Source organism: Lissotriton helveticus, chromosome 4_1 (genome assembly GCF_964261635.1).
Source record: "Lissotriton helveticus chromosome 4_1, aLisHel1.1, whole genome shotgun sequence".
NCBI classification, from domain to species: Eukaryota; Metazoa; Chordata; class Amphibia; order Caudata; family Salamandridae; genus Lissotriton; species Lissotriton helveticus.
This window is the reverse complement of record NC_136063.1, coordinates 795,372,898-795,385,371: the sequence shown is the minus strand read 5'-3', so window position 1 is coordinate 795,385,371 and position 12,474 is coordinate 795,372,898. Positions and strand designations below refer to the sequence as shown.

General features: G+C 43.0%; 1 protein-coding gene across 7 annotated transcripts in view; it reads left to right on the top strand.

The window, feature by feature from the left end:
* GREB1L (GREB1 like retinoic acid receptor coactivator) overlaps positions 1-12,474 on the top strand; it is a 575,070-nt gene that overhangs the window by 493,403 nt on the left and 69,193 nt on the right. For all 7 annotated transcript variants that reach the window (XM_078687443.1, XM_078687441.1, XM_078687437.1 and 4 more), the window contains exons 18-22: positions 3,387-3,579; positions 4,549-4,682; positions 5,655-5,994; positions 6,974-7,089; positions 7,646-7,890. In XM_078687443.1, coding sequence (XP_078543569.1) covers positions 3,387-3,579; positions 4,549-4,682; positions 5,655-5,994; positions 6,974-7,089; positions 7,646-7,890 — 1,028 coding nt within the window. The remainder of the gene's footprint in view (positions 1-3,386; positions 3,580-4,548; positions 4,683-5,654; positions 5,995-6,973; positions 7,090-7,645; positions 7,891-12,474) is intronic.

Here is a 12,474-nt window from a genome sequence, read left to right as displayed (position 1 = left end):
TAATCACAGCCGGCTTCAAACATATTGAACATACAGCATTGTTGCAGTGAGCCCTGCCCACGTCTTCTTACCTCCACTGACCATTAGAACAGAAAGTTGGGCTTTCAAGATTAGCGTATTCACTCATGGGGAAATTATAAATTTACTCAAATGTTTGCTTTCTGGCTACCTGCTCGTCTGAAGTACGGGGACTTTAGAAGTCCGAGCAGAATTTTTAACCTTTTTTCCTGGAACAATTGGGAGTTGAAGCCAATACAATATTTTATCTTGACGCAGAAATTGTCCCTGAAGAACAGCATGTGCACTTGTATTCTCCTACAAGGTTGAAGGGTCTTAATTTCACCTGAGACCTCTCCAGCAGCATCGCAGTAAGACATCATTGGCCTGGAAACAACCTTTCGTTTGGAGAATAATATGCCCACTACAGGGCATCAGAGTAGTTACCCAAGCATTTCACCAAGCCGAACATCACGTCCTGCTCTTGGCGGGCAAGCAAGCTTCTGTAGCGGAGAAGGTTGCTGTTAAGTTTATATACTTTAAGAACATTGTATGCCTTGACTGTCTTAAACGGATGAAAAATGCTCCAAAGAGCATGAGACACGCTCAGAGGAGCAGACTTATAGGTGACTCTTTTGCATCTGGGTAATTGCACAACTGCTTTGTAACTCATGATCATAACTTTTAATGTGGCGTTCGTCCCGGTCTGAAATATATCCTTGGCTTAATTTTCTAATTCATCGTTCGGGACAGAATGAACCTGTCGCTTATGCAATGGATGCAGAATGAGGAGAGCGGTTAAACTCCTTGTGTTTTTCAGAATGGTGCACTTACATTTGGGTCATTTATCGCTGAAAGAACTGCTGACTCGTGAGTTCTGCATGTACCTCTTAGAATAATTTGTGAGACACCCCATTTTTCAGAAGACCACAACTGAGGGTCAGGCAGTGACTGTACATGTTTATTTTCAGTTGAAGAGGCTGCCCCTCTGATGAAGTTTTGAAGAAAATGTGGACTTGGCTGCATTTTTGTTAAATAAATTTGACATTGTAATTATATTAGAAAACCGATTAATTCAATGAATTGCCTGTAAGAATCTAGTGTAATATTTCAATTGTAACAGATGTATGTGATACAATCTGATGTTTGAAAGCGCCAGGAAGTTTGCCATCCCAGTGACATGGAGGAGAGTTCCACCCTTTGGAATATTCAAAACTATTGAAATGAAAGCCGGATTGGAAACCTAAGACATCTTTGTGGCATTTAAAAAACTCTGTCTCCAAACATTAATTGTATTTGTCTTGAACTCAGTATGCCCCAAAAGTGTCCTTATTGGCAGAACACTATCTATTATTGGCACAGCACTATCCATAACACAGTGGCCCAACAGATGATCTATGGGGTTAGTCTTGTTTTGAGACTAGTCTCTGTGGTAAATGGCAGTAGTGCTGGCTACTGAGGAAGAAGATGGGGCATTCAATGAAAGAAATGTGCAGTAGGATTACGGAGGACTATTGGAGGGACCCTGTGAGTTAGAAACGGTCTCACTGTAAAATCTGTTGGTTGTCTTTTGGATGTTAAGATGGGAGGGCTGTCTGTAGTATGTGTTTTGTATATTAGGCTCAATCAATCAGCTCCTATTTTTCATCAATCCGGTATTAGCAAATTGAGAATTTCGCCAAAAAATAAAGATTTAAAAGTTTTTAATATGTTGGTTTGCTAGAACTTTTTTTTGTTGTTGCTGAAAATCTTTGGATATTTTGTTGTCTTTAAAATTGTCCGAGGTAATCATTTCTGTGTGTGGTTGAAAGACTGAAATCTCCAAACATGTTAAACAACAAATATAATCCAAGAAAACTAGCATATCAAAAATGAGTAAACAGAAAAGTAATCTAAATAACACACACACATACATACACACATTCTCTCTCTCGCTCCCCTTTCTTTTCAAGCATTGTTTTTCTTTTTGGTTAAGCTCTTCACTAGAAGGTGTTTTTCCAGCAGTGTCCCTTACGTACGTCTCCTCTCCTGTACTCTGCGTTGCTAACTGACGCCTGTGTGTTTCTCCAACGCCCCTCCTCCATGTTGCGTGCACTCTTGTGTCCTCTCCCGATTGTTTTTGCATGCATTTGCTCCCCCTCTCACATTACGCTGTCCCCGCCAGACCCTTTGTGTTGCTTCACCCCACCCACACCCACCATAATTCTCCCCTCATTGTCACTTATAAAAAAATAAAACACTTTCACACATGTTTTATTATTGTATTTGCTGATACAACTTGGATTGGCAAATTAGAAAAAGCACAGCTTCCTTTAGTAGGAATACGTTGTGCTTGTCTCTAGGCTTTTTTGTCTTATTTAGTCATGCATTGAGATGTTGACCATCATGACTAAAAAGCATTGACAAGGCCAATCTTAGTGGTGAGACTTGTTGGCTTTGCCATTGCTTGCTGTTCTTGAGTTTAGCGGCTTAACATATTACTACGGTACAAACCCCTTCCCATCCATCGTATGTAGCCAATGCAATTTAATTAAACTTACTTGCAAGATCATATGTTTAACTTAAAATTGTATTATTTAAAAACAATATCTGGGCAGTTCCTCTACTTATGCATGTGTGCAGAGAGCACAGTGGAAATCTGTCCCTAAGATGGCACCTTCATTAAAATCATGCCACGTCAGTATGTACCTTTCTTTGCTAAGAGCATCCAGATTTTAGCTTATTACATTCCAACCAATGCTTAAAGTCATGCCCTAAATGAAATCCAACTTTGAATGTGAATTTCTTAGTGCATGTTCCGCATCTTCCAAAGATATTGAACAATTGGAGACACATTTCATCTTGTTTGTGGTTTATCGGTGTGGGGCAGTCTACATGACTGATTGAATCTTCACAGGTGTTTAACTTACATCTTTTCGATAGATAAACAAATGAAGAAACATTTCTAACCCCAATGTTGTGCAGTTAAGAATAAATCGGTGATATGCTAATCGGTGATATGCTAATTTATGTACCATACTACTTCCCGTTCCCCATTCCTTTGACACACCCCTTACCTGACAGCAGCTTAAAAACCTTTTTCTTCACAATCCAAACACAAGTAGTTAGTGTAGATTGATTGTATAACTTATTATAACTTGTTCTCCTATTTTCTCCTTTTTACCAATAAGCATTGTTAACAGCAGCTATCTAGCAAATGCGCAGTTTTTACCTGCCCGAAGTAAAATATGTGCTCCTTTAAAATTGTAGCATTTCTGAACTCAGAGAAGTGGACACCATTTTTCACAGCAAGAACTACAATGTGGTTTCCACAAAATGTCTGCTATAATGTTTGAAGTACCCCCTTTCCCACCTAGGTATTGACAATGCTGTGTTTTTGCCCCAAACAGTGCAGTTTCCGGTTCACTGTCCCACGGGGAGCCTGGCCAGGGGCTAGCAGATAGAATCATTAACTGCAGAGAGGTGCTGGACGCCCTCAATTTGATTGTGCTGCAGGTCAGCTCTTTCCCATACGCGTTGCAAACGCAGCAATCCAGGATCAGCTCTTGCAATGAGGTCCACTGGATCCAGCCGGACAGCGTGGTAAGTTTTGTTTATATTCCTAAAATTGCATTACGCTCCCTTTTCTACAGTTGTTAACATTTCACTGATGTCAAGACTTAAAAAAGCCACTGATGCTTTTTTGTTGGTCACAGATCATGACAGATCATGACATTGCACCAGTGGACATTAAAGAGAAAATATGTTGGGTCGCTTAAAAACCTCAAATTTCTATTGATTTGAATTTTCATTGGCAGAGATGATTAGTCAAGGAATGTCGATTTATAGCAAAGAGGTGGACCGAATTAGCTATTAATGCCACAGAAGGCTGTCCGTTCAAGTGAATATGCCCATGTTAAGCTGATGGCTGCCTTCCCCTGATGGCATAAGTCAGTCCATGTTCCCTTGTTTTTTATAATTATGTAACTTGCAATAAGCTATGGTGCAAGACTTCTATAATTCTCTATGTAGAGGTATGAAAACAAAATGTCAATAATCCCAATGTTTGCCAGTAGCTTTGATAGATTGACAGCTATTCGGCATCAACTTCTCATTCTTTGCCAAGTAAGGTTGATATTGGCTATGCTCACTTGATGCAAAGCAACTATGGATTGCAAGGAAACAGTGCAAAAGTACCTTTTCCCCTTTCCCTTCCTTTAATCATTACAATTTGTAATTGTTATACAAAAGTTAGTTTGCATACTCTATTCTCCTGTCACCAGCACATTCTGTAATTTGACACACGTTTGGCAACACGGCATAATTGAAATAAGAAAGTCCCATCTTCCCTCACGTTGGCTGATGTATCTGTGTGCCTGATCATTTCTGATGTGAATATATGATTCCTGGGACTTCAATAGCCATATTAAAAGCTAGTCCTCTGGTGGCAGGGGCTGAAACGGTTTTACTTCAATGCTGCGGTGGGAAAGAGGTCATAGCTGTAATCCTCTCTGATGGTATTATTTGTCTTGTGCCTCTTCATCTGATTGTGTTTTTGCTCCTGTGTTGCAGGAGGAGATGGATAGACAGGAAAAAATGTACTTCGGTTTGAATGAGTACAGCAATTCCCTACATTGGGGAATCACAAGTCCTCTGCTAAGGTGTGACGAAACATTTGAGAAAATGGTGAACACACTCCTGGAGAGGTAACTAATGAAGGAGGCTGTATCTTTTATGTTTACTATTCATCCAGCTTCTTGGTGACATAATGACTTCATGTGGTATACACAGCTGGCGCTATTCTGGTGATAATATAGCACACATTGCCATTGTGTCTGTAGCATGCTGTGCTGTTATCACATTGTCTGTTAATCATAGACGGCTGCTACAAATTCTAGGCTATTTGTTCAGACCATCAGTGTTTCATGTGAACAGAACATGCTATTTGTTTCTGAATGTCTATGCTTGTATATTGTCACATCCTACATACATGATCTCTTCAAGGTGCAAATCCTGAAGCAGTTTCCTAGAGATGTGTTTTGTGTCTAAATATGCAAATTATTTTGAAATTCTGTGCTTCCTAAATTTAAAAGCCTGTTGTCCGATTGTGGGCCATGGGGTTCCTTGCCTGTGCATTTGACTGATGCGTTTCCTGTCGGGGCATGTCAGATAGGCTTCCTCGTCGGGCTGAGTATTTGTTGTACACGCTATTCTGTGTCATGTCGATTTCACCATTGCAGTGGGCTTGCTTCGAAATGTTCCTTCAAAAAACATTATTCAATTGTAAATTGTTAAAAGACAGCACACTTTTTGCAATATATTATTATTTATAATGTACTATATAACTAGCCCTAAAGTAGATTACATCAAGAGTTAAAGACTATATCTGGTTGCACTCCGCATATTCAGACACCAGTATTTACAGTCTCTGCAACTCATTGTTCTTATCCACAACGTAGACTTCTAGTCCATAACAATGTGTGTATTGTGAAGAACACTGTCCATACTTGGAGCAAATTCAGGGTTAACAGATCAAAGCAAATCTTCCTTCATGGTTCCTCGTGAACTTGTTTCCTGGGCTTTACATTTTTATATATGCTGATCAACTTTTGTCTGAGTTACTTTGACTGATGCATTGTAGTGCTTGTTGTTTTTAAAACCGCAGTCTTTTCTTTCAGGCATCCTCGACTGCACAGTATGGTGATCCGATGCTACCTCCTTATACAGCAATACTCTGAAGCCCTCATGGCTCTTACAACAATGGCTTCCCTCAGAGATCACACTACGCCCGAGACCCTCAGTATCATCGACGATCTTCTCATTTCCCCAGGAAAAGACAAGAGCGGAAAGGGGCATATGTTAATCATTCGGATCCCTTCGGTACAGCTGGCCATGTTGGCAAAAGAAAGACTGCAAGAAGTCAGAGATAAACTTGGCCTGCAATACCGGTTTGAAATTATTCTCGGAAACCCGGCTTCAGAACTGAATGTAGCACAGCACTTTGTGGCCCGTTTGAAGGTGAGTGACCAGTTTGAGTTTGTTTAAATTTGAAGTACAGTAATGTTTGGGCTTTCTCTCAAAAACCCTTATTTCAGATTTTAGTTGTCCACGAGTAGTAGATTAGAAATCCCATTTCTCTGTCTAAAACTGACACTTGAACACACCAGGCTCCAAAGTCCATATGATGGCTCTATCCTGCAGAAGAATGAATGATTTGTGGTGAGTAGCGGACTGTAACGTCATTTTCTGTTCATGTCTTGACGGACGTGCTCACCTTTCATTCAGAATCTCAAAGCCAATCATATTGCATAGTTGAAAGATAATTGAGAGGCCCGAGTCATTGCTATATCAACTGAGATGGAAGTTCTTTACTTGAGTTGGCGTGAGGGCCAAGTTCTGTTCTGGTTTGTTCTCTGCCAACCTGCAAAAGCCCATGTCTGGTATGTTGAAACTTAGTCTCATCAGGCCCTGGCTAAATTAGCTTTCTGAATGACAACTCTACTCTCTGTAACGGCTGTCCATCGCTGCTGCTTAGTGTGTGTGAGACACCTGTCTGTTCAAGGGAACATGAGCCTATATGGTTCTTTCTGAATGGTTGCTATTGGCTTCTTTCTTATGTGACTTCTGGAGGTCACCAAGATCGCTGACATTGTGTTGCAGGAAGTATGCGCTTGAAACATGATTGCCAGTGGCAAATATCTGTAATGTTGAAAAAGCAGCTACATATTAACTTGAATGCTGTTCACCTTCTGTTCTTGCAGCACAATCTCAATCCTACCTTCAGATTTCAGTCTCAGCAATAGTGTGTTGTGACAGTTACTTCATCTAGTATATTTCTCATTCATCAATGATGTTTGCACACAACTTCAAAAACAGCATGCTGTGAGGGCAGATGTTTTTCATACTATAATCTTTCAGATTGGGTGGGAAATGTTCTTCATCTAATCCAGCTAGAATACAGAAACTTCTAACTTGGAGTCTTTTAATATATTTGAAGGCTTGGACAGGCTGCAGTCAGGAAGACTGGAGTCCTCAGACGTACCTTGATTTGGAGGGGTTGCCCTGCATCGTGATCCTTACAGGGAAGGATCCGCTTGGAGAGACTTTCCCAAGGTACAGTTTGTCGTTAAAAGCAAGGTTTGACGTTTATGTAGATTCTTGTTATGTTTTACTAGAAGATTGCCTCTTTTTAGACTTGAGTGTCAGGCATGTACATTTTGTAACAATTAATGAAGGAGGTAAGGCAAAGGAAATTTGTTGACTAGATCACTATTTTAGTTTCACAATCGCACACATATCAGCCTTGTGTTTGAAAAACGTGCAATTTTATCTATTTAATGAGTTTTTCCCAGTCCAAGATTTGTATATCACTTGCACTTTTTTTCTAGGCAAATTTCGGGTGGGGTGGGCATCGTTGAAACTGAGTAGAAGACATATGTTGTGAGTACAGAATGTAACCTTATTGTAATGATCATTTCTGATGCACCTGCTTTCTGTGTGTTCCTTTTCTACGTAACCACATCTTGTGCCACAGTTCTGATTACAATCAAGAATTCTCTAACTTGCCTAAGTCTTTTTGCAATATACAGGCATTTTCCGCTCAGGAGGTACTTTAGCGCGCTGGCTGCGATTACTTGGATTTACAAGTGTTTAATTTATTTGCTCTTAGATCGTTGAAATACTGTGACCTTCGACTCATTGATTCCAGTTATTTAACACGCACTGCCCTGGAGCAAGAGATTGGTCTTGCATGCTGTTACGTTTCCAAAGAAGCCATTCGAGAGCCTATGGCAGTCCTCGACCTCAGTGAGAAGGAGCAGGACAAAGTCAACACCAGTGAGAATGACTCTGATGAGCTTCTAATAGACTTGGAAAGGCCCCAGAGTAACAGCAGCGCAGTCACTGGGACTTCTGGTCAGTTTCTGTAGTGATCAAAAAGTTCTTTATAATCTTATTATTTATTCACAAAGTACAGATTGTTTTAATCCTGTGGAATCAGTAGTGTGTTTTACTGTGATGATCAAATCTACATACTCACAATTGCTCCCTCGTTTTGCATCTTTGTTCATCCGCTTTCTACAGTGGTTTATTGACTCTTAATTCTGTTGTAGTTCTTAATCATCTTTACAAAAAAAACAAAAAAACACCTGATCCATTGTTTCCATCTCCCTTTTCTGTAGCTCTTCAAACTTTTAGAAAAGATTTGTTCATTGCACACTATGCATTGTTATTCTCTCACGTGTTCTGTTACTATCTTTTTGGTCAGGTGTTTGTCTGCATCACTCTATGAAAAACCTTTCTTTGTACAGAATCTGACCAACATTACCATTTGTCAGTGCTGCCAAACAACAACTCTGAAGTCAATAGTGTTTTCAGAATTCCAACTGAAGTGCCGGTGAAGAATATGCTAATGGTTAACAATATAACTTACTTCTTCTCACTACAACCCCTTGGTTGGTTATGTCTTTTGCAACTCACAACCCACCACAAATCTGATTTCTTACAGATTGTGCGTGGTGAAAGACAGCCAACTGAGGGGTTAGAGTGTAAAGAACTTTGTTTGTATTTTGACTAGTGCTTATGTTTTCAGCCTTGCAATGTATTCTGTCCTGATCCTGGTCTTAGTATTTCAGCATTTTTTCTCTCCACCTGTCTCCATTCATAAATTGGAACTCCGTAGTTCGAGGCATGTGGGCTGCTGAATTCATATCTGTGCATAGATCGCCGCCTAGTGTTGGGTCCGGATAATTGCACTTTGTTGTCCTGGAAGAGTCTTCGAAGTATCACGAGATAGGAGACTCCTCCCCTGGACTACAGTGCGCATGGGCTTCCTCTCCATGCTCAGATTGTTTTTTTCCGCCATTGGGTTCGGATGCAAACTCCTATACTCCAACTAGGAATCGAAAACAAAACTTTCTAAAGGCAAAAAGGCCTTCAACTTCGACGGTATTGTTCTCGTTCGGTACCTCTCTACTCGATACAAACTTCCATCTCGAATCGGTCGTCGACGCGGGACGCTGGGCCTTTTCGACGCCACGTGAGCCAACCGTCGATGGAAAGAAGCCCTTTTGAAAGTTGCCCACAATGCCACTCCAAGTTTCCCCATACTGATAAACACGCAGTATGCAACAAGTGCCTTTCCCCAGACCATAGGGAAGAAACCTGCCCGGCCTGCGCCCAGTTCCGGTCAAAGAAAACCATACGGATCCGACGGGCCGCTAGGCAAGAAATGCAGCGACAGGCACCGGAACCGGACAACATCTTCGATGATGACCAGGACCTACCGGACGTTCAAGACTCAGACCTAGAGATCGTCACAGTCGAGGACTACTCCAACAGGCCTTAACCAAGATCATAAAAAACTTTCGACATCCCCGTCTTCAGGCTTGGCTCCGAAACCGAAACCTTCAGAAACCCCAGGGCCTAGTACCATCGCGCCGAAGAAGGTTCCAGAGCCAAAAAAGGTCACCGACCCAAAGGGCGTCGATCCAAAAAAGGCCGCACAGCCAAAGAGCGTCGAGCCAAAGAAGACTGTCGACGCCGTAAGGGCCGCTCAGCCAAAAGCCGCCGACCCCAAAAAATCGGTCGACCCGAACAAGGGCACGCAGCCGAATGGCGCCCAACCGAAGAAGGTTGCCGAGCCGACCAAGCCTGCGGTCCTGAAAATCGTCCACCCAGCATCCGGTGCCGTACCGAAACCATCGAAGCCGGACAAACCTGTCGACCCAAAGATAACAGCTCCAAAGACACCGGTCGATCCAAAAAAGAACATCGATCCGGTGAAAGACACTCATTCAAAGAAGCCTACGGAGCACAAAAAACGTGTCGACCCGAAAGTTCCGGTCGATCCGAAACCACCCGTCGAGCTGAAATCGGGGCCCGAGCCGAAAAAAACCAGCAAAACACCAAAGGCCGTCGACAAACCAGGTGTTGTCCACCCGAAAAAATTCCAACACTAAACCCAGGACTGTAGAGGAAGAACTATTCCACCCAGATCCATCCGACGACCAAGCAAAAATTTACATTAACCCAGAGACTGGTAAAGTTACCATCCTGCATAGGAAAAAGAGACCTTTGGACTTTGAACCTGATTCACCTATCCCGCTGAAGAAAAAGGACTTTGGCACTTCTCCCACAAGACCCTCAATCCCTTTTCAACCTATTATGCCTTCCAATCCCTTAGCACCTACCTCACCTTCTCACCACGGGGACGATGAGGGGGACACAGGGTATGAACCACAGCCCCTCTATGACTTTCCTCAAGATCCTGACCAAGAAGAACCTTGGGAGGAGCCAACTGACCCTTATGACCCCCATCCCATCCCTGATGTGCCCACTTACCCTACTAAACCATCCCCCACTGATGACACAGTAGTATTTAACCAACTCATAGACAGGGCAGCACAATTCCACAACGTGGACATGCACAGTGACCCCGTGGAAGAGGACTTCCTCTTTGACACTTTCACTACTGCAGAGAAAAGTGTCAAAACACTTCCCATGTTGAAGGGAGTTCTAAAACATGCACCTGACATATTCAAGGACACAGCCAGGGCACGGGTAATCAATCCCAGAATAGAAAAAAAGTATAGACCGGCTCCTACAGACCCTACTTATATCAAGGGCCAGTTGACGCTAGACTCACTGGTGGTTGCTAACGCACGTAAAAGAGCAAACTCTCAGACAACAGGGGAAGCACCTCCCCCTGATAAGGAGTCAAAAATTCTAGAGGTATCAGGCAAAAGGGTAGCGGCACAAGCATCCAATTCTTGGAGAATTGCTAACACACAAGCCCTACTGGCTCGTTACGATAGGGCGCACTATGATGAGCTCGAAAGTCTTATGCAACATTTGCCCAAGCCGTTTAAAGCACAAGCAAATGATCTCATTCAGGAGGGAAAATTCATATCAAATGCCTCCATTAAATGTGCGCTGGATGCTGCAGACACTGCAGCTAGGTCCATTAATACTAGTGTCCTCCTCCGCAGACACGAATGGCTGCGGGTTTCAGGTTTTAAGAATGAGGTGTAGGCCACCATTCTAAATCAACCCGTCAACCCAGATTTTTTATTTGGTCCTGCGGTAGACACCATCTTGGACAAAATGAAAAAGGACACAGAATCTGCAAAATCCATGGGTGCACTGCAATTTCTGAAACATAGGGGCTCCTTTCAACGCTCCTCATACAGAGCAAATACACGAGGAAATGCTTCACAAACATCTGCCTCCTACAAAGGTAACACACAAGGTTCCTTCGCAAAGAACACCACCAGAGGTGGTTACAGAGGTAACAGTAATAAGGGAAGGGGGCGGGGAGGCAATAACACCATAGCCTCCACCACCACAAAACAGTGACTTCATTACGCTGCCTCCAGACCACTTAACACCAGTCGGAGGCAGACTACAACAGTTCCTACCTGTCTGGCACGCAATCACCACATACAGGTGGGTAAGACTAATTATCCAGTCTGGTTATTGCCTAGAACTGACTTCTACGCCACCAAACATACTACCCAGACATCATCCTATGTCCATAGAACACATCACCATACTACAACAAGAGGTGAAAAGCATGCTGGAAAAGGGGGCCATAGAGCAAGTCCCTTTCCACCAACAAGGGAAAGGAGTATACTCCCTATACTTTCTTATTCCAAAGAAGGACGGTTCTCTAAGACCACTTTTGGACCTCAGGCCCCTAAATCAATACATACTATCGGAGCACTTTCATATGATCACACTACAACAAGTGCTCCCGCTGCTACAGCAAGGAGACTTCCTGTCAACACTGGACCTCAAGGATGCGTACTTCCACATACCCATCCATCCAGCCCACAGAAAATACCTCAGGTTCACAATACAAGGGCAACACTACCAATTCAAGGTTTTGCCCTTCGGGGTTACCACTGCTCCAAGAGTGTTTACAAAATGCTTAGCGACAGTAGCAACGCATCTCAGGAGGCAACACGTCCATGTGTACCCTTATCTGGACGATTGGCTCATACAAGCTAATTCGTACCAACAGTGTGCAGCACCCACGTCCCACACAATCCAGTTGCTACATAGCCTAGGCTTTTCAATCAACTACACAAAATCGCATCTGCAACCTTCCCACATACAGCAATACCTGGGAGCCACTATAAACACCTCAGTGGCAAAGGCGTACCCAAACACAGCAAGGATAGCCAGCATGCAGATACTCATCCGCAAATTCCTGCCACAGCACTCCCTGCCAGCCCAAGTTTTCATGCAGCTCATAGGCATGATGGCCTCCTGCATATTCATTGTCCCCCATGCCAGACTTCAAATGCGCCTGTTACAGGAATGCCTAGCACGGCAATGGAACCAGGCTCGTGGACAACTAAAAGACCTAGTGTTGGTGGACAGTCGCACACACAAATCTCTGCAGTGGTGGAACCCACAAAACCTTTCACAGGGGCGACTGTTCCAAGAGCCGGTTCCACAACTAGTACTAACAGCGGACGCATCACTGACAGGCTG